We start from the raw sequence: 27,319 nt of genomic DNA, 5'->3' as shown, positions 1-27,319 counted from the left end.
TCAACGTCCTTACATGATTGGTAGGCATGTAGGAAGGACCAAGTCTAGAACTCACCTCCGCAAGTGATTGTTTGTTGTCCAGAGTGCAGTTTGTAGAGACTTATATGCACAAAGGCACACATATATTCACATATCTTAGGTATAGTAAACCAAGTTTGTGGAGACTCCTATGCACAAAGGCACACATATATTCACATATCTTAGACATAGTGAACCAGTGAGCATCTAACTCTAATGATTATTAATTGAACAAAACAAGAAAGTGGTATTATTTATATAATGATGATTATTAATTGAACAAATGACAATTTACTACTAAAATTTATAGGAAGTATATATTTGACTAAAACGTGAAGGCGAAGGCAGTTCACGAGAGAGAGAGACAGAGAGCGCGATGGAGTGCGTGTTTGGTCTAGTCGGAGATGGCTTTGCACTGGTGGTCGAAGACACATCGGCTCTGCAGAGCATCATCGTGCAGAAGACGAGCGAAGACAAGATCATGAAACTCGACTCCCACAAACTCCTCGGGGCCACGGGAGAGCGAGGAGACAGGTCTGTGTATCGCCATGTTCTCTTTGATTTGTGTGTTCCTTTTCGCTTTGCTCGATTTGACTGTGCTGCTGCAACTGAAACCAAAAAGAGCATCTATGCAGAAGAGCATAGTGGGTACATCACAAGAAGGATGCCCCAGCAAAAAGCCCTTTTGTTCACGCTCTCATGTTTAGCTTCACATCCATTTTTGCTAGGCCTTCAAAGCAAGGGCCGGGGAATGCGAATCGCCTTGGGTATTTAGGCCTACTCGTTGGCCTTTTTTCAAACACAGTGACAAGGCTACCTCAGGGTGTTCTTTTGAGGGTTAGGGTTGGTATCACATCTGTGCTCCTTTTCCGAGTCTAGGATTTCAGGTGTTAAAGCTGTCCCGCCGTTTTATTTTCAACACAAGCTCCCTTGTGTATTCTCTATCACACCTTTCCAAAGGCTAGGGTTAGGTTTCTAGGTTCAAGTTACGTCATATGCTATTTTACTCCTGTGTTGGGAAGTTGTATGGTGTACCTCACTTTTCCAAACTTTGGTGAGCAAAGAACGTTTCTTCTTTGTAAGGAAGGTATCTTTTTATCGAAGTGCCTAGAGCCAGGAGTACGTGTCTGTATTTTCAGCCACCTGTTGGAGATCACTATGCCTGAAGTTGAGGTGGGTGATGTCTAATCGATCTGGCTTAAAGAACGACTGAATGGTATTTATGTTAAAAAATGATTTTTGTGGCCTTGTCACCTTCTCAACCCGTCTCTTTTGTGCTTCATTGTTGTGATATTTCAATGCTTATGCTACTAGTTGTAAATTCAATGTCTATTTTTCTTTAATCCTTAAGTTTTGGCACGGTGCTATAATACAGATGCATTTGGTTGTGATTGAATGTTGGTTATAACTCATATTATAGGCCTTGAGAATGCATGTGCACCCACTTCATTTGGTGGCACGGAGACATGATAGTACTAGAAAGTGCAAGCTTTGGGTTATGTTGTGCATTGAGCATTTTGTGAGTAGTCCATGGACTAGTTTCCATCAAGGTAGGCTAGTATGCTAAGCTATCAGTTGTGTGCAAACACTGCATAGTGTTGTAGCCCATTTTAAGTTGACGTGTGTATGGATGTCTTGGTATCTTATTATTTAAGTGCTAGGAGTTGGGCATGTAGATAGAATAGGCAAGACATCTGTCAGGCGGCTCATGTAGACATGATAGGATAAGTTTGGATAGGTTGGACAGCTAGTTGAGCAATACCATAGAAGGGCCTTATAAATAGGTTATGCCTCTTCTTAGATACGGTGTATCACTCAAGAATCTAGCAAGGCATCAAATCAAAGACAATGAGTACTCCACTTCAATGCAGGAGCAAAGGCAGTAGCCTTTTGTTGTAGCAGAACTAGATGATATCTCTGCAACGGAAATGGCTTGAAAATAGGAAATGGAAATGGCTAGGAAATGACATGTCTTTTACATTATCTAGTAGATGTAAATAGAAATGATGAAAAAAGTTGAGAAAAATAGGGGATAGACCTTAAGGTGAGTCTATCGTGTGGTTGTGTTGGCTTAGTCTCACCCATATGTGCTTGAGAGTCATCACATACAAGCTCCAAAATCCTAATTGCTATACACCAAATATCATGTGCCTCCAAAGCAAACCCTAATCTTGTTGGGTATTTCGGAGTCTCTTGTGTCATGTATGTGTCAACGTCACGCATCACCAGCACGGGCACACCACACCAGGGCATTGAACGTCGTCGGTGGCTGGGCTCCCGTCTTAAAAACTTGCCCGGAGGAGATATCTATGACAAGGTGCCACCACACCCTATGTATGGCTCTTCGACTTCCCATATGGGATAATCTACCACTTCAAGTCATGCGGCAACTTGCATGTGGGATACTCCACCACCTCCATGAAAGAGTGCACAAAGCGGAAGCAAAATAAGCACTAGAGTGTGCTGATTTGAGATGTGAGAGAGAGAGAGAGAGAGAGAGAGAGAGAGAGAGAGAGAGAGAGAGAGCAACAAAGCTGAATATACTGCAATGAAAGTAATCCCGAGCAAGAGACATAAAAGGTCTCATAAGTGAGGGATACAAAAGATGACCAAAAGTGAAAAGTGAAGAGGCTAGCCCACCTATATACAGGTCATGAGGGCTGGCCAACTAGAACAAAAGAGGTGGCTGATTGGACAAACAAGAGCTGGCCGATTGGAAGTACATCACTCGACCTGGGGAAAAATACGAGGAAAATAGAAAAAAATAGGGGTGGCCAGCCCACAACCAAGGGCCATAAAAGGGATCAAATGTGGACACAATACATGGGCAGAATATGGGGATGAATATGCAGCACCAGATGTTGAACAAACTCCGAGAAGCCGAAGATGAGGAGCCAAGGAAGCTTGAGAGACCGGCTTGGTGAGCAAATTTGTTGCATCTCTGCTGAAGGACAATACTCCAAACACAAATCTCCGACAAGAACCCGTTCACGAACATAGTGGTACTGAATCTCAACGTGTTTCGTATGAGCATGAAACACAGCGTTCTTGGCGATGGCAATGCAACTCTGATTGTCACACCCAAGAAGAATAGATCCGCAACCAAATCACCTCACATGCAGCATAACAAACTGAACGATACTTCACCTCTGCAGAGGAAAGCGCCACAATAGGTTGCTTTTTATTGCTCCATGAAATGGCTCCTAACCCAAGTGAAAAAACACAACCAATGGTCGAACGTCGAGTATCTGGATCTTGGAGTAGGGGCTGATGTAAGAATTGACCTTTGTAAGACTGACACATGACAACTCAACTGCTTCATCTAGCCTGTAAGTCGGCCCAGAGTTTGGCCATTTGCTCCTCAAAGTAAGATTTTTCGACCGCTTCAACCTCCTCCCGCTTCACCTTAATAGGCTCCCCGCGAGGTTGAGGGTTATCCTTTTGATCCGAAAGGTTGCAAAGGGGAGGCTCCATGGAGGATAATAAAGATGGTATTGCACAAAAACTGTGTATTGATTCTGAATTTTAAAAATTAAAGAGGAAATTTTCACGTGAGAAAAGACGAGAAAACGCGCAAAACCGACTTACCGATACTCCATTCACGAGCGTTGGAGTACGAGAGAAAGGAAGATGAGTGAGAGAATCCCAATCCCATGGTTTTATAAGTAGAAAAAACACCCATGTGCCTTCCCACTATAAAAAGGAGGGTGCCTTAAATAAAGTGACTAGAAGGTACTAGCCCTATCCTAGGCATGTTTTTTCCCCAAAAAGTGAGGTGCTTTTATATTTTTGCATGCCCCATGCTTCTTTTAGAAAAAACACACCAAAAAAAGACCTTGATGCTACCCTTAGTAGCTCGCCAAAAATAACATGGCTTTCTCTGTGCGCTTGACTGGGCGCTTGTACAGCAGTATGCATGGTTGTGCTTCCTACACGGTACCCGCACAGCTGCTCACTACCCTTCTTGCCCTGGTGACTGACAGAATGTGCAGCGGAATAAGGGAAAGTGGAAACATAGGAGAGAGAGTGAGAGAGAGAGAGAGAGCTGGAGAGGAAACTCAGGTGAGAACCTGCTCTCCATATCATCACCAAAAGGAATACATGTATCAAGCAAGAGGGGAGAAGACCTTGTATGTGAGGGACTGCAGCAAACAATGCTAAGCAAGCAGTGAAGAATGAGGGAGGCAAGCTAGTTGTCATGTGCAAGAATTGCCATGGACATTCTCAGAAGATAATTCAGAAGGGGCAGCCAGCAAAAGAGCATTTAGAACCAGAAGTGGAGCATAAGGTGCAGAAGTGGCTAGTGTGGACTTGGAGAAGAACCAGAAGACCTGTCGGCTGCAAGGAGGGTCTTGTCAGTTGAACCAGATGAGGTGGTTGCAGGCGCATCAAGTGATATGAAGATTTTGTCCAGTCTGTTGGCCGACTGCTGGTTGGCCAGATCTCCTTTGGTCCAAGAGGCCTATAAATGGCACATGTGCTCATTGTTGTAGTCATTCTCTCCCTTGTGGAGTGAATCAAGTACTAGGACAGATTTTGGTGTGTTACACCTTTTTAGCAAGGCAGCCTAGGGTTGTAGAGTGAGTACCTTTTTGTACCATATGAATATACTAAATTTCCAGCCTATCTCTCTCTCTCTCTCTCTACTCTCCCTTTTGTCTGCGTTTTTGCATCAGCATGTTCTCAGTAGTGTTTAGGGCTGAAAGAAGAGCTTCCGTGTCATGTGCACAGTGGGTATCTACCGTGTGCTATACGCATGCAAGACTAGTTTCGAGGCTTGGGGAAGCTTGGAACTAGGCAGGCTGATTGACGAGCTGAGTTAGGGATATACTAACGGGCGGGCACCCAAGTATGGACGGGCGGGCGGCCAAGTGTGGACGCCTGATGACCGGCCAAGAGCCTATAAAAGGGTGGCCAAGGTTAGTTATTGTATTATAGAGAGTCTCGGGAGTTTGTGAGAGCTCTATGGTCTTGGAGCCTGGATCTAGTGCAGACGTGCACTTGCTTTGTGCAGCCGAGGCCGGCAGCAATCTCGAGGCCCGCAAGGGTAGCTTCGTGGCGGTATGGGACGTCGCGAGGAGGAGATTGGTCGGTACGTCATCCTAGTTAGCTCAGCTCATGGCTCGGTGGGGACAACCAAGATTGTGGGCTTGCCCACGGCTGTCATGGTTGGGAGGTGAGTCAGGCCTGCACCCCCTTGCTTGTTTGTTTGTTCGTTTGTTTGCATGATTCGAGGTTCGAACCAAGATCGATCACGAGGGGATGGGTGGGGATTTGACAGTGGGATCAGAGCATACCTCGTGAACGAGCAAGTCGGTAGGTAGAGAAGATGAGGTCGAAGAACGGTATGTGTTAAAAAGCTTGCTGTTTTTCTGTGCATACTGCAGTTTTCAGATTTGGTATGTGTTTTTTCTTCATCAAAGACGCCCATGTTGATGGGGGAGATGGTAGTGTAATAAGGGTTGATTGCTTTGCAAAGAAGAGAAGTCGTGTTTGTGCAGTTGCATGAGAGAAAACAAAAAAAAAGCATGATGCTTTTCGATGTTTTTTGGCGCATGAGAGAGAGAGCGAGAGAAGAGCTGATGAGTGGGTTTGCTGGCCGAGATTTGTTGACGTGGCAGGCGGGCTGGTACGTTGCAGGCGGGCGGGTGCGTCACCAGGCGGACTAGGCCTGCAGGCAGTCGGGCGGCCAAGCCTACCAAGCCAAGCAGCTTGCGCCGCCAGCCCAGGCAGCGCCGCCAGGCAGCCAAGCTAGCGCACCAGCCTAGGCGGCGCCCAGACCAGGCCGACAGGCGCCCAAGCCACGCACAGCAGGCGGGCGCCCAGGCACTCGTAGCAGCCAGCAGCATGGCGACGTCAGCAGTCAATGATGGCAGCCCGGCGGGTGAATCCAGGGAGAAAGAAAAAAAAAACTAAGGAAAGCTTTCGTTTTTTTTTAGCTTTCAGTTTTTTGGAGTTATTTTTTTTTAAATTTTAAAAGAACCCTCCAAGGTTTCAAAGGTTTCAAGATGTTTATTTTTTTTAAAAGACAATAGAATATATATATATATATATTCAAGAAAAAAAAAACACAAAAGCTAAAGCAAAAGCTAAGTCTAGCTTTTTGGAGATTTTTGGCTTTTGGGAAACCTTTATAAACCCTTCAAGTGGGCTTCTTGCCACACATCTCTCAAGTTCTCAAGTTTTCAAGCTCTCAAGCTCTCAAGTTCGCTCGCACTTTTGTTGTGCAAAGACCGAATTTTCTCTCTACGTACCCTCTTCACGATGTCGACCCAAGAATCAGAGTTGGAGCCCCTCGTGGAACGCGAAGGCTTGCCGGCTACGGAAGTTACCGATGCCGATCTTTTTGACGATTTTGTGTCAAAATCAGATTTCCAAGCGTTCAAAGTAGCTCTCGAAGCTTCTTCGATGGAACGTCAGGCACAAATCGCAGCCCAGATGCAGGCTTTGGAGAACTCCATCGCTCTATTGACCACTACCCTCTCTACTTTCTCGGGTATGGATACCTTGGCTTCAGCTTTAGGCCCCAACATTACTCCGGAACCGTTCGGGGGCGAGCAAAAGCAGCGAACCAAGGAGATCGTGGACACATGGCTACATAAGTGACAAGTTCACTTTCAGATTCATCCATATGATGATGGAAAGAAGATCCAGTTAGCAGCAGGTTTCCTGTCCGGCAAAGCTTTGCTTTGGTGAAAGGAACTCAACCCTAAGCCAACGACTTGGGCACAATTTGAAGACTTTTTCAAGAAAGAATTCCTCAAGAAAGAGGATGACTACGATGTTGTTGCCCGGTTTTCAGCTTTGACCATGACCTCGCAGCACCTCACTTATGAGGTCTATCTCCAGAAGTTTCGTGACTTGCATATGAAAGCTACAAAGATGGATCCCACTACTCTGTTGGGGTTTTTCGTAGCTGGTTTACCCGACTCGTACCGATTACAGGTTAAAAATAACAAATGCAAAACACTGGACGAGGCCATCCATTCAGCTCGTATCTATGATGATACGATGGTCTCTTCCAAGTCGAAACCTGTTACCGAGCAGGGGAACAAGCATAAAAGAAAGTTCTCCGCACATATGGCTAACACGACTGAAGGCAAGTCTTTGGACCAACCTTCGAAGAATTCCAGTTCGACACCAGCGAAGAAGAAACGACTCCTTCGGGCTTCGAAGCTCAAGAAGGAAGGACGTTGTTTTATCTGCGAAGAAAAAGGACACATGCGTAACGAGTGCCCGAAGCAAAAGGGTACCAAGTCAAACGCAGGAACCAAGCCAAAGGCAGCTAACCAGTTGTCTTTGACAGGTACGTCAATTACTGTACTTTCTCGTCGTAGTACTTGTTCTGATTGTCTGTTCAATTCTAAGATATTTGGCATGCATGATCTTCTCCGCGTTTATGGAGAAGTGAAGGGCCATAAGATTCACATTCTTTTAGACCCTGGCAGTTCGCATAATTTTGTTAACTACAAACTTGTGCAGAAATTGAGTCTTGATACGACACTCAGCGACCATACCTATGAGGTACGTCTACCTACGGGAAGACAAGTTTGGGATCGCAAGGTGGAGATGCTTCCAATCCAGATTCAGGACTACAAAGGCACTCTGGAATGCTATGTTATGCATCTGGAAAATGTAGACTTGTTATTAGGGATTGAGTGGTTTAAGACTCTTGACGTCCATATAGATTGGTCTAGTCATATTTTTTCTTTTCAGCATAGGGACACCAAGTATAGTATTTTAGGTGATTGTATTCATCCCTCTCAGGGACCTCTTGTAAATACAATTGATTTTGGAAATATAATGAATTCTTCTTTGTATACCGCTTTCCATTGTGTATTGATTCCACTTTCTTCTTTTCTCATCCCTTCCATGGATGTGAATGAATTAAGTGTGTTTGAAAGCAAAGAATTATAGAAGATACTTGATTCGTTTCAAGATGTATTTCCTAAGGAATTGCCAAAGGAGGGTCCTGTCGGTTGAACCAGATGAGGTGGTTGCAGGCGCATCAAGTGATATGAAGATTTTGTCCAGTCGGCTGGCCAACTGTTGGTCGGCCAGATCTCCTTTGGTCCAAGAGGCCTATAAAAGGCACATGTGCCTATGTTGTAGTCATTCCCTCCCTTATGGAGTGGATCAAGTACTAGGACAGATTTTGGTGTGTTACACCTTTTTAGCAAGGCAACCTAGGGCTGTAGACTGAGTACTTTTTGTACCATATGAATATACTGAATTTCTAGCATATCTCTCACTCTCTCTACTCTCCCTTCTGTTTGTGTTTTTACATCAGCATGTTCTCAGTAATGTCTAGGGCTGAAAGAAGACTCCAAGAGCTTCCGCGTGTTACATTGGTATCAGAGAATCAGGCTCAGCAAAGCTAAACACTGATTCAGTCCCATATGATGGTGTTGCAAGGTACAGGAAGTACACGGATACGAAGCCCAAGGCAAGGAACACAGGAACGGGAAGAGCTCCCAGGATCTTTGTTGGTGGTGTTTCACAAAGCCAGAGGGGATGGCAATCCTGTGAGCCAGATAGGTTCTCGGGCAACGGTCCCAAGGGAGGATTATCCTCCAAGGGGTGATGTGAGAGTGCGAGACTCATTTCTCAAGAATGAAGACCAAGATAGTGTTCAGAGTTAGGGCAGGAACGGATTGGGGATTGGATGGAATAGATGCATAGATCTTATTCAAAGTCAGAGTGGTTTTGGAGACCAGGCCGGGTTTTCAGTGAGAAGGGTTGCGAGAGACGTGGATGGATGACAGAGGGACTCCGGGAATAGAGTGGGATAATGACAGTCATCCAAGAAAAAAGTTGGAATCCCGTCATCAAGTTTAGCAGAGGGGGATGTCATGTGCAAGAATTGCCATGGACATTCTCAGAAGATAATCCAGAAGGGGCAGTCAACAAAAGAGCATTTAGATCGAGAAGTGGAACATAAGGTGGAGAAGTGGCTAGTGTGGACTTGGAGAAGAACCAGAAGACCTATCGGCCGACAAGGAGGGTCCTGTCGGCTGAACCAGATGAGGCGGCTACAGGCGCATCAAGTGATATGAACATTTTGTCCAGTTGGCTGGCTGATTGCTGGTCGGCCAGATCTCCTTTGGTCCAAGAGGCCTATAAAAGGCACATGTGCTCATTGTTGTAGTCATTCTCTCCCTTATGGAGTGGATTAAGTACTAGGATAGATTTTGGTGTGTTACACCTTTTTAGCAAGGTAGCCTAGGGCTGTAGATTGAGTACCTTTTTGTACCATATGAATATATTGAATTTCCAGCATCTCTCTCTCTCTCTCTCTCTCTCTCTCTCTCTCTCTCTCTACTCTCCCTTCTGTCTGTGTTTTTGCATCAGCATGTTCTCAGTAGTGTTTAGGTCTGAAAGAAGACTCCCAGAGCTTCCACGTGTTACATTGGTATCAGAGCGCCCAAGGCAAGGAACACAGGAATGGGAAGAGCTTCTAGGAGGTTTGTTGGTGGTGGTGTTTCAGAAAGCCAGAGGGGATGGCAGTCTTGTAAGCCAGATAGGTTCTCGGGTAACGGTCCCAAGGGAGGATTATCCTTCAAGGGCTGATGTGAGAGTGCGAGACTCATTTCTCAGGAATGAAGACCAAGATAGTGTTCAGAGTTAGGGCAGGAGAGGCTAAAATAGGACACCAAACAGGAAGCCAGCAAGAAGGCGATGATGCCTAAGACTGTCACAAACGGGCGCGTGTATACGGAACCAATTCACTACCAAAACAACATACATACATCAACCCTTCCTGGCATATACATGATTACCATCATTGTGAAACCTTACATGAGCATATACATCCTGCAAAAATAAACCAACTTGCACATGACACAGCACTAGGGGCTGAAGTTCCCTCCCCCTCTCCGAGATATCTTTATTACCAACATAAGTATTTATATGTACAAGATGCGGGTGCATGGAGAGTACACACTCATCCAGCCGGATGTGGGCATTCTGAAACTGATGTCTTATGCTTTCTCTTCCAGCTTTTGTGTGTAAGAATGGACTTGTCGATATCGGCAAAGTCCTCCTTTAACTATTGGCGGCTTTTTCCTTCTGCTTTCTTGTCCTTCTTCTTTTCCCCAAACTCCAAAACCCTCTTTTTTCTAGACATTGATTGTTCGGAGCTCCCTTCTTGATGGGGTCTTTCCTCTGTCTTCTTCTTGAGCCCTGCGTCTTCTTTGTTGCTTGCCTTCTCCTTTTGGCTCTCCTCCTTTTGTGCAGCTCTTGGTTGTGCTCTAAAGAGTGCTATTAGGTAGGGGCCTATCTTTGTCTTGGTGTTTGGGTGGGTGACCTTTCCGATATGGTCTTTTAGATTGTTGTAGAGCACCTCTGCCCAAGCCACCTTCGTCCCCACCTCCGCTACCTTCACCAGTCCGGATGCTCTTCTTGACATGCAGGATGGCTTATGGGTGAGATTGATCATCTCCACCATGAAGCGCATATGCTTCTGGCCTTACTTTCCAAAGGGCCGAACTTCTTAATCAAGTCTTCTGTGTTGGCGGTTGGTTTGACCTATTCTGTCCATCATTCTATTGAAAGTGGTGGGAGCATTCATAAGTCCAAATGGCACAACCAAATACTCATATAATCCAAATGATGTTCGAAAAGCCGTTTTGTGCACATCTTGAGGTACCACTCGAATCTGATGGTAACCATTCTTAAGATCAATGCGACTGAAACAAGTAGCTCTCTCAAGTTTATCAAGAATATCATCGATTCGAGGAATTGGAAACCTTTTCTTGATAGTAATCTTGTTAAGGGTTCTATAATCAACACACATTTTGTATGTCCCATCCTTTTTTTGCACAAGTAAAACTGGAGAACAATAAGGCGAAGAACTTGGCCTTATTAACCCCTTCTCAAGTAAATCATTTACTTGAGTCATGATTTCCTCCTGTTGGGCAACACTCACCCTATAAGGAGGTCGGTTAGTGAAAGAGTGCATAGAGCGGAAGCAAAGTGGCACTAGAGTGTGCTAAATAGAGAGAGAGAGAGCAATCTATGTTGAATATATTGATTTTTCCAAGATCTGAAATGGTCCATAATACTTGCAAGATAGCTTCGGATAGTTACCATCTTTCCCAATTTGCTTGCGAAGGCGAGCCTTTTGGAATTTTAATAAAACCCAATCTCCATCCTTCAAATCCAATTGCTTTCTATGCTTATCTACAGCTTTCTTATGCTTATCTTGGGATCTCTGTATGGCTGTCCGGAACTGTGCAAAGGCTGTATCCAAATCCCTTACATACTCATCTGTTGCAAATATCTTATCCTTCATGCGAAGGATAGGTGGCAAAATAATCTTGCCATAAACAATCTCAAAGGGCGCCTTGCCCGTAGAAGTATGCACTGTATTGTTGTAAGCAAACTCTACCAGTGACAAATACTTCTCCCAATCTGATTTGCGAGCAGCCACGTAGCATTTCAAAAGATCAAGCGCTGCTGAATTTGCAATCTCACTCTACCCATCTGTCTCTGGATGATATGCAGAAGAGAAATTCAGCTTCGTTCCCATGCATAGTAACATGGACCGGCAAAAACGGTCGGTTCGGACCGGGTTGGAAATGGTGTTTCCGAGTTTTCGCGAGGTCGGAAACGGCAAGAAACGGAGTTTCTTTTGAATTTATTTTAGACATGTAAAACACATGCATAGAGACATCCTATTAAATAAACTTATGTCAAGAGATGCAAAAAACATGCATAGAGACCTGTATGATGTCGTGGCAAATTCATGTGAACCATAAAAAACTGAAGGCTGAAGCATACATAGTGAGCTGCAAATTGTGATCATAATACATCATACATATCAGCAATGATCATCAAACTTGGGAGTCAGAGGTGCCCACTGTGCCACTGCCAATTTTCAAAATTAAATGGTTCAAAAACTACAAAATAACCGACATGCCGGTTGTCCATAATCCCTAAGGATAAGAAAAACTAAACAAAAAACATGGAACATCAGTGAATCAGTGATCACTGTTGAGCCTCATCTGAAGCACCCGAGGAGTCTGAATCCTCCTGAGAGTCCTCATGGCTCTCGCGTGTGTCCTCACTGTAAGAAGATGAGTCCTCTCCAGTAGCCTCCTCTCTAGTAGCAGCACTAGTACTAGCTGCAGCCGGCCTCCCTCTCCTACGACGACCACCACGTGTGTCGTGAACTGGTGTTGTGGCCTCCTCGTAAAGCAAAGTGTAAAGATCTCGGTCCTCTTGTAGAATTGTGGGAATATCCCGCACCTTCTCAATGTCAATCTTGTCGACATTCACTTGCATTGGCTCAAGACCCATAGCTGCCTGCTCAAGAAGCTTCAAGTTACAATTGCAGAAAACAAGACGCTCAAGTTGGGCTGTAGTCAACTTGTTCCTCCTCTTCGTATGGTAGAGCGCCCATGTGCTCCAATTCCTCTCGCAAGATCCAAAGCTGCAATCTTGTGAGAGGACTCGAATGGCAAGACGTTTCTGTTCAAAGAGCAGATTTAGGATTAGTACATTATACAAATAAGGTGTCGCTGTTTAAGCTTAAGCGGAGGGGCTTCTTTCTCACCGATGTAGGCACACCATGTCCATATTTCTTGATGGGGAGAAACCTGAATTAGGGTTAGAGTTCATTCATGAGAGACATACACAGAGAAGCAAGGGAGAGAGAGAGAGAGAGAGAGAGTTGTGGGGATAAGTCAACTCGTGAAAAGCATGAGTGTGTGACTCCCCTATCACACATGTATATTGCACTAGTACACATAGTGCACTTAGTACATTAAAAGTACTAAGTGTACTATGTACTATAACTTATGGGCTTGTACACACTATAAGGGTGGGCATAACGCCTTTACCCCAACAACCTCCCACTTAAAGGCAAAGTGCCCTTAAGTAAAGGAAAAGAAAAAATCAACATGTACATGATAATATACAAGGCCATATCAAGGCTGAAAATGGCCTCATCCAATGCCCATCAAGTGTCTGCAATGAGCAAACCGCTCCGGAGGCAAACTCTTCGTCAACAGATCAGCCGGGTTGTCATCCGTATGAATCTTAACAAGCTGAATTTGCTTGTTCTCTATCACCTCTCTGATGAAGTGATACTTCACATCCACATGCTTCGTCTTTGCATGAAAGACAGGGTTCTTTGCCAACTGGATGGCACTCTGACTGTCACAATGCAACAATGGAATATCCCCTGTATAACCCAAATCAACCACTAACCGAGATAGCCATAATGCCTCCTTGCAAGCCTCTGTGGCTGCAATATACTCGGCCTCTGTAGTAGATAAGGCTGTGCACTTCTGCATCCTGGATATCCATGACACAGCACCTCCTGTGAATGTAAACACATAACCGGTAGTAGACTTCCGGTTATCTGGATGACCGGCATAATCCGAATCCGTGTAACCATGCACTAATGCATCCTGTTTGCCAAAGCAAATGCACAAATCCTGTGTGCCCTTCAGGTATCTCATGACACCTTTCACTGCTTCCCAATGCTTCTTGCCAGGGTTGGCCATGTATCTAGAAACCACTCCCACTGCAAATGCAATGTCTGGCCTAGTAGCAACCATGGCATACATGAGACTGCCACAAGCTGAAGCATACGGAATCTTGGCCATATCAGCCCTGTCTCTATCTGACTGTGGGCTGTCCATAGCACTGAGTTTCACATATGGAGGCAAAGGAGTACTAGCTTTCTTCCCCCCGTCCATATTGAACCTCTGCAAGACCTTGCCAATGTATTCCTTCTGAGACAAATACAACACATGCTGATTTCTGTCCCGAAGTATCCGCATACCCAAGATGTGATTTGCATCACCCAAATCCTTCATATCAAAGGTTTGATGCAGCCTCTGCTTCAAAGCATCCATCTCTTTACGAGATTTTCCGGCAATCAACATATCATCAACATACAAAATGAGAATCAAGAGACTGCCATCCAAAGCTTTCTTGGTGTACAAGCAGTGATCTATGTCACTTCTCCTGAATTTCTGTGATTTCATGAATGTATCAAATTTATGATACCATTCTCTTGGTGCCTGTTTGAGCCCATAAAGACTCTTTTTCAGCTTGCATACAAGCTTCTCCTTTCCACTCTCTGCATAACCCTCTGGCTGCTGCATATATATCTCCTCATGGAGATCACCGTGAAGAAAAGCAGTCTTCACATCCATCTGAATCAAGTCCAGATCATCATGCGCAACCAAAGCCAACACAGCTCTAAGTGTGGTCATTTTGACCACTGGAGAGAAGATCTCATCAAAGTCCACACCATATTCCTGCTTGAAGCCCTTAGCCACTAACCTGGCTTTGTATCTTGGCTTTGCATCTGATGCAACTTTGAGCCTGTATACCCACTTGCATGGCAAAACCTTCTTGCCTGCAGGCAAAGGCACCAACTTCCATGTTCCATTTTTATGCAGAGAATCCATCTCTGACTTCATGGCACGCTCCCATAGAGCTTTGTCTGCCCTCTGTAAAGCCTCTTTGTAACATGAGGGCTCCCCACAGTCAGTGAGCATCAAGTAGTCAACCCCTGGAACAAACCTGTCAGGGGCTCTGGAGGGTCTAGTGGACCTCCGTACCCAATGACCATCATTTGCAGGTTGCTGTCCAGCCTGCATATCACCCATTGGTGGCTCCTGTTCCATGCCATAAGGCTGAAAAATCATGCCTGGTATCTCCTCTAACTGTGGTATATCCATAGGGATATCTTCTGCCATATCTGGCTGTCCATTTGGACCATTTTCAGCACCATTTAAGGGCTGGTTTTCCTGCTGTAATGGCTGATTTACAGCCCTTTGTTGTTGTCCATGATGTCCATCATCATCAAAGATGACTCTGCCAGGCTCCTGTTGCCTTGCAGGCTCCTTATACATGCATGTTTCATCAAAAATGACATCATTGCTGCGTATGATCTTTCTATTCATGGGATCCCAAAGTCTATACCCCATTTCACCTTTGTCACCATATCCTAGGAATATGCATTTGTGAGACTTAGGATCAAGTTTGGTGCGCATTTCCCTGCGTATGTGCACGTACGCAACGCAACCAAACACTCTCAAGTGCTTGTATGACGGAGGCTTCCCTGTCCATACTTCTTCTGGCACTTTCCCACCAAGCCTCGTGTTAGGTGACCTGTTTATAAGGTGAACGGCTGTCATAACAGCTTCAGCCCAAAAACCATGAGGTAATGCAGCATGCGACAACATAGAACGGACCTTCTCCTGTATGGTCCTGTTCATCCTCTCTGCTGTCCCGTTTTGTGGAGGATCATAAGGAGTAGAGAGCTCCCTCTTGATGCCTTTAGCATCACAAAAGTCCTGAAACTGTTTGGACGTATACTCTCCACCATTGTCGGAACGCAAAGCCTTCAGTGTTTTGCCAGTTTGATTCTCAACATGAGCAACAAACTTCTGAAACACTGAGAATGTATCACTCTTCAAACGAAGAGGATAAACCCACACCTTGCGTGTGGCATCATCAATAAAAGACACAAAATATTTTGCCCCTCCCAAAGAAAGCTGAGGCATCTCACATACATCTGTATGCACAAGCTCTAACTGAGCATCTTTCTGTCCAAGAGCTTTCTTGTGGGGGCACTGTAGTTGCCTACCATATATACAATGCTCACAAAACTGAAAACTTGAAAACTTTAGAGAAGGCAAGTAACCCAAACGAGACAATTGCTCCATTCCCTTGACACTCATGTGTCCCAACCGGCTATGCCACATAGAAATTTCCGGCAGCTCGGTTGCATTTACATTAGCATGGTGACAAACACCTGCATGCATAAAGTAAAGAGTGTCCACCTTAGAGCCCCTGGCAACAACCAGTGAGCCCTTACTAATTTTCCACTTTCCACTACCAAATGTGGTAACATAATCAGCATCATCAAGCTGTCCAGTAGAAAGCAGATTCTTCTTGATCTCAGGCACATGCCTGACATCATGGAGCATAAGCTGTGAGCCATCTGAAAATACAAGCCTCACATCACCTCTGCCAAGAATTTTGCATGCATGGTTATCACCCAAATAAACCACTCCTTCATTGCCAGCAGTATACCTGACAAACAAGTCTCTGCAACCTGTGACATGAAAGGAGGCACCTGAATCAATGATCCATGAGTGCATACCATGACCACCTGTAAGAAGTGAATGGGCATCAAGTGAAGACGTAAATAGGACCTCATCCTCACTGCCACCTGCATGTGACACATTGATTTCTTCGATCTTGACTCCACTTTTGCCCTTTGGCTTTACATCTTTGGCTTCATCCTTCTCTTTGTCTTTGCCTTTTCCCTTTTCCTTTTGATCATTTTTCCATTTGTAGCATTGTTTTTTAATGTGTCCCTTTTTGCCACAATAATGGCATTCCAAATCCTTTTTGGAGCGAGACTTGCTCCTTCCCCTTTCTTGGCTTTTCCCCCTTTGCTGGGATCTCCCACGTGCATTCATTGCATTGGACTTTCCAACAGAGTTGTTTTTCCTGTTCATCTCTTCTTGAAGAAGAGCACCCTCAACATCTGCATATGACAGCATAGCATTCGAATTGCTAGTGGCTGTCCTGAATGTGTCCCAACTCTCTGGCAAAGTGCATAACAAAAAGGTGGCTTTGAACTCATCGTCCATTGCCAACTTTTGATTGATGACCTGGCTGACAATACCATTAAACTCATTGAGATGGGCTGTCATAGACGCCCCTTCCTTCATCTGAAGGCCTATGAGTTTCTTCAACCAATACACTTTGCTTGAGGCACTTTGTTGGGCATACAAGTCCTGCAATCTCTGCCACATTCCCCAAGCTGTCTTCTCTTCACGAATGCTGAAAAGTAATGAGTCTGACACAGACAACATGATAGTAGATCTTGCCAGCTCATCCATATCTTCCCACTCTTCAGCTGTAAGAGAAGCGGGCATCACACCCCTTTCTTTGATAGGCTTGTGCTGCTTTTTCTGAAGCAACACATTGTAGCACTGGGTTTGCTAAATATCATAATTCTGCGAGCCTTCAAGCTTCTTGATGTGAAGCAATGAAGAGCTCTCACCTGTGGTTGCCATAGCAAAATGCAACCTGTAATGCCTGACTCCCTGCAAAATGTGCAAACACTGCACCAAAAGCACACAAAGTGCTCACAGTTTTTCTCCCAAGCTTTATCTCCCACTGCGGAAGCAAGAATGCAACTTTTCTCCCACTTTTTGTGATGAAAACACCAAAATCTGGTTGCTGCAGATTTTGGACAGCACCTTGAATGTGCTCTTTTGCCCTTCCAAAGTACTGTACAGCAGTACTAAGTGCTTACAAATGATGTACCAAACCTGTACCGGCAATTTCAGCAGCTGAATTTGAACCTTTTGATCACTCAAAACAGTGTACAGCCATGTCAAAACATGCACAAAGCTGTGCCAAATCTGTACCAGCAGGTACAATAGCAATAAATGCTCTCCTGGCTGTCCAAATGAGTGAAAATCAGACTTTTACAGTCCCGTACACTGCATACAACAGTCCCGAACAGAAATTGGGCAAAAGCCCCTTGACTGCAAGCTGATTTTTGAGGATTCAAGACATAAATGTCTTGCCTGCTGCTTTGCCAAGCTCAACAAGCATACAAACTTGAAAAGCCCCTTGATTTGAGATCAATTTCTGATCATGCATGGTACATTGGCGCACATGAAGGCATCCAGAGTGTTCACGATGCTTCCCCCTGGCCACATATACATCCAATACATGAAAGCCCCTTGATTTACAGGCACATTGAGTGCTTGTAAGGCATCAGCACATTAACCACAGCATCAAATGCGATTGCCTGCATGCAAATCAACCAAATCGGCACAAAAGCCCCTTGATTTGCACTGCAATTTGCTGCGATTTGCTGCGATTTTGCCCAAATGTGCAATTTCTCACATCATACAGCATGTATGAGTGCTTAATTGCACAATTACATCAAAAGCCCCAAATTTCGACATCCAATTTCCTGCAAATTGATCCTGATTTGACCAATTTCCTACAAATTTATCCTGATTGTGACCAATGTCACCCAATTTTGCCAATTTTGCTCAAAAATTGAGCAATTCGGCGCCTGTATCTGCTCAATTAATGATTGCACCTGCTCAATTGCAAATCCCAAAAAAAAATTGAGGCAAATACCTTGTAATTTCCTGATTTTCTCTGATTTGCAGGCGAATTTGGTGCTGATGCTTGATGCTGATGCTGCTGCAGCTGTGTAGGTAGGGGGGGGCACTTCTAATGCTGGTGAAACAACACTAGGCAGACAGAAACCAGAGGCGATCTTCGAGACTTCAGGGGAGCTGCTGCCGAATTAGAAGACTCTGACAAACCAGACTCAGCCACCCGCTTGGGAGTGGCATTTGCTGGCCGACGCGGCATGTTGTGTGATGGCACTTGGACAGGAAGTCCTTCGTGAACTCGGGAGAAGAGAACAACTCCAGCAATTCGATTTCAACCTAGCGCGTCTACGCCCTTGCAAGCGTGCTCGCTACCTTCGCCTTCGCGCTAGTATTCGATGGAAATCTTTGCTTAGCGCCTTGTACACGTCGACGGGCTTCTTCGCTTATGTTTCGCTCCACGCTTGACGCCACGCTGCTTTGGCTATGCGCCTTCGCTTCACTCGCCTAGCGCCTATACGCCCAGCCTACGGCTGCTGCCTTCGCTCGCTGGGTGGCTACGCCTCTTCACACACAGGCTGCGTAGTTGAACGCCCAACTACCTGTAGGTGCGCTGGCTGCTGCTGCGCTGACTGGGTGGCTTTGACTGAACTGCGCTACTACCTGGCTGCCTCCTACTTGCTGCCTGCAACGCCCAGGTGCTCCAACAGCTGATTTGCTCTGTAGCCTTCGCTTCACACACCTCCAGTGCAGGGCAGCAAAGAATTGACGGCTCTAGGGAGAAGGAAGAGGATCAAAGCAGCAACCTATGCTCTGATACCAGTTGATGGGGAGAAACCTGAATTAGGGTTAGAGTTCATTCATGGGAGACATACACAGAGAAGCAAGGGAGAGAGAGAGAGAGAGAGAGAGAGTTGTGGGGATAAGTCAACTCATGAAAAGCATGAGTGTGTGACTCCCCTATCACACATGTATATTGCACTAGTACACATAGTGCACTTAGTACATTAAAAGTACTAAGTGTACTATGTACTATAACTTATGGGCTTGTACACACTATAAGGGTGGGCATAACGCCTTTACCCCAACATTTCTCCCACCATGAGACCGGTTGAAGCTGCATTTCTCGAAGTTTTGCAGTAGGTCTTGTGAAGTAGCTAGTGTTGTTGCGGAAAGCAAGGAGATCATCCTCTAAGCGTCGTAACATCTCCAAATTGCCATCTCCACATAGGTTTGGAAGCCATCGTTTAGCTCCTCACACTCAAGCTGATCCTCACTACGCCATAGAGGATGCAACACATGAGCCACGGCATGGATTGGTTTATGAAACCAATCCCAACAGTTTTGCCAAATTTGCTTGATCTCTGCGATTCTACAAGTAACAAACAAAACCAAAGAAAGACTTTAAAGTTAGAACTTAGAAAAGAGCCAAGACAAAAAGGCAATTCGGCAAAGGCTCATGAGCCATGAGTCATGAGCGAAGAAGTACGTACCTCTCTACAGATAGGTAGGCATTGTTGTCTAGTGCCTCCCCAATCTTATCCATGTACTCATAAATGAAAACTCAAGCTGGCCTTCTACGTTGAGTTTCTCCTTCTTTAATTCTCATGTGCGGATTGTCTCAGCCGAGGGACCCTCCCACTCACAGCCAATGCGGCTAACGGCCCGCATGGTCTTCTTCCATTGTATGGTGCGAGCCACATTGAAAGAGATAGCACACCGTATAAACAAGCGCGTGACCTCCCTTGTTGCCTCCTTCATGGCTTGCTTTTGCAAGCCTGCTGTAATGCTTGCTCTTTGCAATGAACCCTTTGCAGGCACTTCCACACTAGGTAAAGGCGTCCTCTTTGCACTAGGGCCCTCACCCACACCCGAAGATACATATGCACTGTCAACATCTGTCTGGTTCTCAACTCTAGTCCTCTTTGAAGAGGCCACTTGGCTCGAGGATGCTTCACTTGTTGCATGTGCTGCCATATGTTGCTCACCAACATCCAAACCAAGGCGTTGCTTTGTCCAACCCTCAAGTGATGCCAATACATCGGGCAGCACATTTTGACATAAAGCGACATCTCTGCCCGGGACATGCCCCAAATGGTCTTTTACCTGGGTCAGTGAACCTGTTTTTTCATATCCACAAAAATTACATTTCCACTTGCGGGAACCCCCACCTCCGACATATCCATCCCCTTTTGTTGCATACTGCCAATAGGCGCTCTGATACCATGATAGAATGTGCAGCGGAAGAAGGGAAAGATAGGACACCAAACAGGAAGCCAGCAAGAAGGGGATGATGTCTAACAGTGACACCCAGCCTGCTGATCTGTTGTCCTGCTGCACCTGCTGTGGACAGCCCACGCACAGCCAACATCACTCAAAGAGCATCACCACAGCCTGTACAGCCAGCAGTGCGCAGCACTGCCCAGTACAGGACTTTGTGCCCCTGTAACCTGGCTGCCTAGCAGGCACACACAGCACACACATCGACAGCAAAACATAGCATGCAACCTTCAACAGAGCACCAGCCTATAACAGAGGGATCAGGGAGGACATGCACTTTAGGGTTTCAGAGTACACGGGACAGCTAACCTTCACACATGTGCTTATCTTTCTCTCTCTCTCTCTCTCTCTCTCTCCCCCCCCCTATCTCTCTCTCTTCACATTGAATCCACAAGTTCCTTCATGCAACTCTTACAGGAGAACACTTACTTGATTTGTAAATCAAACAAAAGCATGGTGACAGAGAGATACCTTGACAAGATGACAAGTCATAGCACAAGATAGACACACAAACCTTGTAAACCTTTCAGCTTCCGTGATCATGCGAGCTCTAATACCAACTGTAAAGCCTCCCATATGACCACCTGATACATAAGCTAAACACACAAGGTTAGTACATATAAAAGGGCGTAGGCAAACTCACCTCCCAACCATAGATTCCATCAGGAATCACCCCCGAGCCAAGGGTAGGGTTCCACTCCCCATAGGCCAAGCTAGCCAAACCTTCGGCAAGATCGCTTGTGAACAGCCATGTCCATGGCAAGAGTCCGGTCCAGGCCCAGAACCAACAGCCAACTCAATGATTGAATGAATAACAATAACCCATAAGCCACTTATATAGTGACTATTGCCGCTATAAATAAGAGTCCAGCTATAAATAACAAGTAACAATGGATTATCAATAATAATGAACCTTAGCCACCCGTAACCTGCATATGGCCTTCCCCTAATCCCAGGGCTCCCCAACCCTAACCTGATTAGGCGCTAGGATTAGTGTTAGGTACATAACACTTACCTCCACTGTCGTGTTTTTACTCTCTTTTCAGGGCACACAATTGAATTGATATTTACACTTCAGCCTTGCCCTTGCACACCCTCAGTTGCTGTGGTGTTTCAGGGAGGTTTTCAGCAGTCTAGAGACCATGCTTAGCAGCTGTAAGCAGTCCTCGAAGCTTAGATCAATCATTAGTCACATTTCTACCATTAGTGAGTGCATGGTATGCATTCACAATATCTTGCAGCCATTTACTCTTCAATCCTGTTTCGCAAAACAGGCAGTTTTGGTCAAGCAGGCTATTGGGACCTGGCACTGATGTGTGTAATTATTTTCTAATGCTTTTGTTGTTCAAGAATCAGTTTTCTTTTGGACACTTCTTTTTCTTTGAATTTATAAGGACACTTTATCTAATTGATTATGTTACTGTTTCAGAGTCCAATTCACTGAATTTATACAGAAGAATGTTCACCTTTATGAGTATCGAAATGGGATCCCTCTTTCTACAACAGCAGCTGCCAACTTTACAAGAAATGAGCTTGCTCAGGCTCTAAGAAAGGTGGGGTCAGAAAGCCTTATTAATTTTCCATTATCTTCTGTGTTTTGCATGTGCTCTGAATGTGTGTGTGTGTGTGTGTGTGTGTCTGTCCTAACATAAGTGTGAATGTGTGAGCAACTGGCATAAAAATCATGCATACACAAGACTAAGTTATGAAATGGGTTTGTGCAGAGTCCATACTTTGTGAACTTGATCATGGCAGGCTTTGACAAGGATGTAGGACCATCTTTGTACTACATGGATTACATTGCCACACTCCACAAGCTGGAGAAGGGAGCTATGGGATACTGTAAGTACCACAAGTAACCTTCAATTTGAGTTGATTCGATTGAGTGATGTTACTTGGCTTTTGATCCACAAGTTAGTTTAGATCCACAAATATTACGAGAGAAAATGACTTCTTTCTAAGTCAGCGTTTACTTGATTCCTTCCAAGGTACTATACTAGTAAAATCCCCCTCCCCCCTCTTCTCCTCCATCCTCTCCCTCCTCTGTGTGTGTGCACGTGCGTGCGTGTGTGTGTGTGTGTATGTCTGTGTACACAGTAGTTTATAAGCTTATTGCAAAGATGATGGTGCACCGGCTGCATACGATATTGGATGTGGGTCTTCATCCTTATCAATATGGATTTATCCCGCGTAGACAAATCCATGATAACATTTCCAATGCCTTGACAGCAATTGAATATGCTAAGTACTCCCATCAAGATGTACTTATTTTGCAAGTGGATATTGCTAAGGCATTTGATACTGTTCACTGGGACTTCATCTCTCAAATTATGTTCAAACTTGGTTTTGGTCCCAAGATGGCAAATGCAGTATTTTGGCTCTACTCTGGATCTACCTCTCAGTGTATTTTGGGAAACCATCTCTCCCGCTCATGGACATTGGGTAGATCAGTACGACAGGGCTGCCCCCTTAGTGCTTTGCTATATGCCATTGTCACCCATCCCCTTCTAAAGTATCTTGATCATCTGACACATACAGGGCAGATGAAAGGGCTCACAATCCCTGGGGCATCATCCTTTTTGGCTCAAGCATATGCTGATGATTCCTTTTTCATGCCACAGAATTCACCCCAGGAAGTACATATGCTAATGACCACGCTTTCATTGTTTGGCTTGGCAGCTGGTCTGAATATTAATTTTGACAAATCTAAATTACTTCCTCTCAAACAATGTGATTGGCATTCTCTCCTTTGGCCTGGGCAAGTGGTGAATTCAAAAGATGCAGTCAGGCATTTGGGATATCCAATAGGATGGCATATTACTAGGAAGCAGCAGCTCAAATGGGTCTTACAAAGACTGCAACATAAATTGGATTTCTGGAAGATATCTACCTGGCCGCTTCATGTCAGGCTCAGAATAGTGCAGTCTATTGTAATGTCATATGTGCAATTTTATTTGCCATTGTTACATTGGTCCTCTCGGGATATTTCAGCCTTTATGTCACAAGCCATGGAAATACTCTGGAGAACAAAAGCGGCAGTGAAAGCATTAAGACTGATGAAGATGGAATTGTTGTGCTCCCCAAGGATGCATGGTGGTCTAAATATTCTAAATGTGCGGTATCATGTCCTTGCAAGGAAAATCACTATGCTGCATACTTTTTTCCGCCAACAACAGCCATGGACATGTATGCTTGCATCTATGTGTGTTAATATGAGGACTTCTGCTTATGGCCAATGGACTACTGATCCCTGGGAGGTTGTCATTGGGAGATTTGCAGGAAAGATACCAGGCTGCCCTTTCTCTACTGCTTTGATTTTGGACTGGAAACAGCTACTTTCAAAAGTTAAATGGGCTCCTAATAATTTCTCGGGGACAAATTCCATGAGACAGGAAAGTATTCATTGGAGTGCCATCTTTGACACTCCACTTGCCTTACAGGAACCGATCCGAGCATACAACCTCTCTAAATTGGGAATTCGGTATATACAAGATGTGGTGGATGATCAGGGATATGTTTTATCTTTTCCCCAGGCTATGGCTTCCTATCCTTTGGGAATGCATCACAGGACCATATGGAAGAAAATTGCTGATTTATTATTTCCTTTTCTACCAGTTCCTCCTATGGCTCCTATGGATCGGCTTATGGATTGGCAGCTGCTTTCCTCCACTACAGGCACTCATCCTGTTCCTCTCCCCGCTCTAACCTCCATTAAAGCCTATCATTTACTTCAGCCTGCTCCATGGATCCAGCAATATGGATCCAGCAATATGGCAATTCTTTATGGCATATAAGGAAACCCCTTTCATGGTGGAGGAAGAATATTCGAATGATATGGAAAAGTAAAATGCCTTTGAAACAAAGACTTTTCCTCTGGAGATGTTTGACAGGTACATTGTCAGTGGGGGTTACACTTGCAAGACGCCATATTGCATCATCCACCTGTCTAAGATGTATGGCTCTTTCAGAGACAATTCCTCATTTGCTTTGGCATTGTCCTTGTTCTAGGATCCTCCTCAGGCGTATTTCTGATTATCTTTGCCTTCGCTTCCCAACTCATAGATTTGGGAAACATTTCTGGCTCTTTGGCAGACATCTCAGAACTTTGTCCCAATACTCACTTTTTCTATTTTGGGTGAGATATTGGGCCCTATGGACCATCTGGAGTGAACACAATTTTGCATATTTGGGAAGGCACAATCTCCAATCATATGAATCTTTCCGAGCCTCATTGCGACAGTCTGTATATGCTGCTTGCCTTGAGGGTGACATGGATGCATCTTGTATTCAGCTTTTCTTCGAGTGCTTTTGATCTTTGGATATTCTCCACTCTGGAGAATATGATTATGTAAACTTTCTTGTGTGCTTCCATTAGGCTCTCCTTTGGAGTCTAATGTCTTGTATATTGACTTTATGAAAATATAACAATTACTGGTTTTACTAAAAAAAAAAGTGTATGTCTGTGTACATGAATGTTCTCAGCTTCCATTTCACACATAAATTGATGACCCTCTCACATGATCACTTCCTCTTTAATTGACAAGACCTGCACTGTTGTCAGAAAGTCAAAAGAGGGAGCGAGGAAAGGGAGTGGAGTAGGCTTTTTTTGTAGTCAACAAAAGCATTTTGAATTCAATACCTGCAGCCAGCTGCTTGGTTCAATCCTTCATTAATTGAGATGTTAGTATTGGTATTGTGGAAGGAACTGGTAAAATGCTTTGTTAGGTGGTCTGGTTGGGATAGGTGCTCATCTTCCAGCCATAAAGATTTTTTAAATTTGTGTAGCCCCTCGTGATCTTTAGCCCTCATTCTGTGACCGTGAAATGCATCTCTTACAGTAGCTGTCATAAAAGGGGAGGAACTAGCTGGGTGGAGCGAGAGAGAGGGAGATTGATTTAAATAAGTTTTGATTGCAGGTTCCAACTTCATTCTTTCCACTATGGACAAGTATTATCGAAGCGGCATGTCACTAGAGGAGTCTCTTAAGCTTGTGGACCTATGCATCAAAGAAATAAGAACAAGATTGGTTGCTTCACCGCCAAATTTCTTAATAAAGATTGTTGACAAGGATGGCGCACGGGAGCTTTCATGGCAGAAAACTATTGAGGATGTCGCTGCCAATGTACCAGCACCAGTTGCTATTGAGGCATAGAGTTTTACTAGTGGTTATGGTTTGAGGGATACCTAACTTCACCTGCATGAGTAAAAGTTACCTTTAACGTACTTGATTGAAATAGAGGTTCTTAAAAGATCTTGACATAAGATGTGCACCTGCAAGGAGATTTAAATGAGAACCTGCACTGCTTTCTAACAAGGGTGCTCTGTCACCTAAATTCTGCTCTCTATTTTGCTAGTCCTATATGAACAGCTGTCGGTAATTTGTGAGTAGCTTTATGTTGAGTTTTCTAGTGATGCAGATAAATTTTTGAAGCTCAATGGATTGCTTGTTTACATGCCTTTGATGATGTGTTTCTGATTTTGTACAAGTGGTTGTGTATACATTGTTTGCTCTAATGCCTGCACAGGTACAAGGATGTGGCACCATGGTGGACATGTCTACTCCGTACTATGCATAATGGAGTTGATAGTTATATAGTCTTGTGGATTGACTACCATGAGTATATAACATGCACGTTCCTAAAAGGTGAATTTGGGCATGTTCTTGGATTCATCTAGGTATATATATCTTGACACAAACATTCTCTTGGGTGCAGAGGATATGATCGGGCACATAGTCTATGATATACATGATGGGGTTTGGCTTGTAATGCAATTTAGTTTTTGGTATCAACCTGAACTTCTATTATGGATGGAACTCGGAAAATGAGAGAAAAGTATGAGAAAATATGTTTCTTGTTGAATGCTCTAACTTGCTTGAGTTGGTATTAAGTTGCTAGTGTTTGTCTACAAAACGGCCAAGAAAGCATTGTTTTGCAAGCTATTAGTTTCTTGTTTGCACACGCTTTTCTACTGATTAGAAGGATTTTCGAAATTGTATTCGTATTTGTGAAGGTCTTGTGTATTTAGATGTCTACCTTGTCCTTCTTGCCCTTGCGTTTTCCCTTCTTGCTGCACTTGGTCTCCTCAACGTCTGACTCTAATTCTGAGTCTTTTGATTTCAACTAGCTTCCATGGTAGCAAAAATTAATTAGGTTTAAGATTGGAAAAGATTAAGCTAGAATTGGTTGAGTTATTTGTGCTTGCATGTGTGACCCCTTTAGAACCTATGGGAGAAAAAGTGTGTTCATAATCTCTTGGCGTACATGTAGCAAAAGACATGTTGCCCACGTTGTCACTAAGCATGAGCTTCACTTTTGAGATATAGTGCTTAGCTCTTTTTCATGGTGGATCTTTCAATGACATTATTCTATCTCGATTTTTATAGGCAAGACAATTAGACTATAGTCTCAAATTATATGTAAAGTATTCATAAATTCCTTAAGTGATAAGTACTTTTCTAACCACAAAATTTGTAAATGTAACAAATCTAATAAAAATGATAGTTCATGTGAGGATTGTTTGTCTTGTTTGTTTTTGCTCAAACTCGGGTTATATGAGTCTTTAAAGGTTTGCACATATCATGAAAAAAATAGGATTATTATGAATAAGTTGTAATAAGCATGGCAGTGGTTTTGATAAAGAGAACATAAGCTTCTTACTCCATACATTCTTCTTAGCTTGGATCAAGGTGGAAAGCTCTTATGTAGCAAAATAAAGACTCTCCCACACCATCAAGAACGAGTGCACCTGGGTCTTAGATGGCCATGATTTTGTAAAGGTATGACAAGCCACATAGAATGTTGTATGGTGAAAGCAATCAAACAAACAAAATTCATTTTAAAAAATTAAACACGTCCTTAACGTTTTTGCAAGCTTCACCACTCGCTCAATCTGTGTGAAGA

The 27,319-nt window shown here is 44.2% G+C and overlaps 1 protein-coding gene across 1 annotated transcript; it reads left to right on the top strand.

The window, feature by feature from the left end:
• Window positions 1-348: 348 nt before the first annotated feature.
• LOC147611672 (proteasome subunit beta type-2-B-like) lies at window positions 349-25,795 on the top strand. The gene is made up of 4 exons (XM_086784710.1): window positions 349-552; window positions 21,847-21,970; window positions 22,142-22,259; window positions 25,334-25,795. The coding sequence occupies exons 1-4, from the start codon at window positions 395-397 to the stop codon at window positions 25,567-25,569; spliced, it is 636 nt and encodes a 211-aa protein (XP_086640836.1). The 5' UTR covers window positions 349-394; the 3' UTR covers window positions 25,570-25,795.
• Window positions 25,796-27,319: the final 1,524 nt, after the last annotated feature.

The sequence above is a fragment of the Cibotium barometz genome, chromosome 47 (assembly GCF_041138505.1).
Source record: "Cibotium barometz isolate CiBa-2024 chromosome 47, ASM4113850v1, whole genome shotgun sequence".
Lineage (NCBI taxonomy): Eukaryota > Viridiplantae > Streptophyta > Polypodiopsida > Cyatheales > Cibotiaceae > Cibotium > Cibotium barometz.
The sequence above is the reverse complement of the archived record's forward strand: the minus strand, read 5'-3'. Positions and strand labels throughout refer to the sequence as shown.

Excerpts from the sequence above, each read along its gene's own strand:
- LOC147611672 (XM_086784710.1), top strand. The coding sequence starts at position 395 with ATGGAGTGCGTGTTTGGTCTAGTCGGAGATGGCTTTGCACTGGTGGTC. Across the intron at positions 21,971-22,141 it reads TTGCTCAGGCTCTAAGAAAG|AGTCCATACTTTGTGAACTT; the intron begins GTGGGGTCAGAA and ends GGGTTTGTGCAG. Across the intron at positions 22,260-25,333 it reads GAAGGGAGCTATGGGATACT|GTTCCAACTTCATTCTTTCC; the intron begins GTAAGTACCACA and ends TTTTGATTGCAG.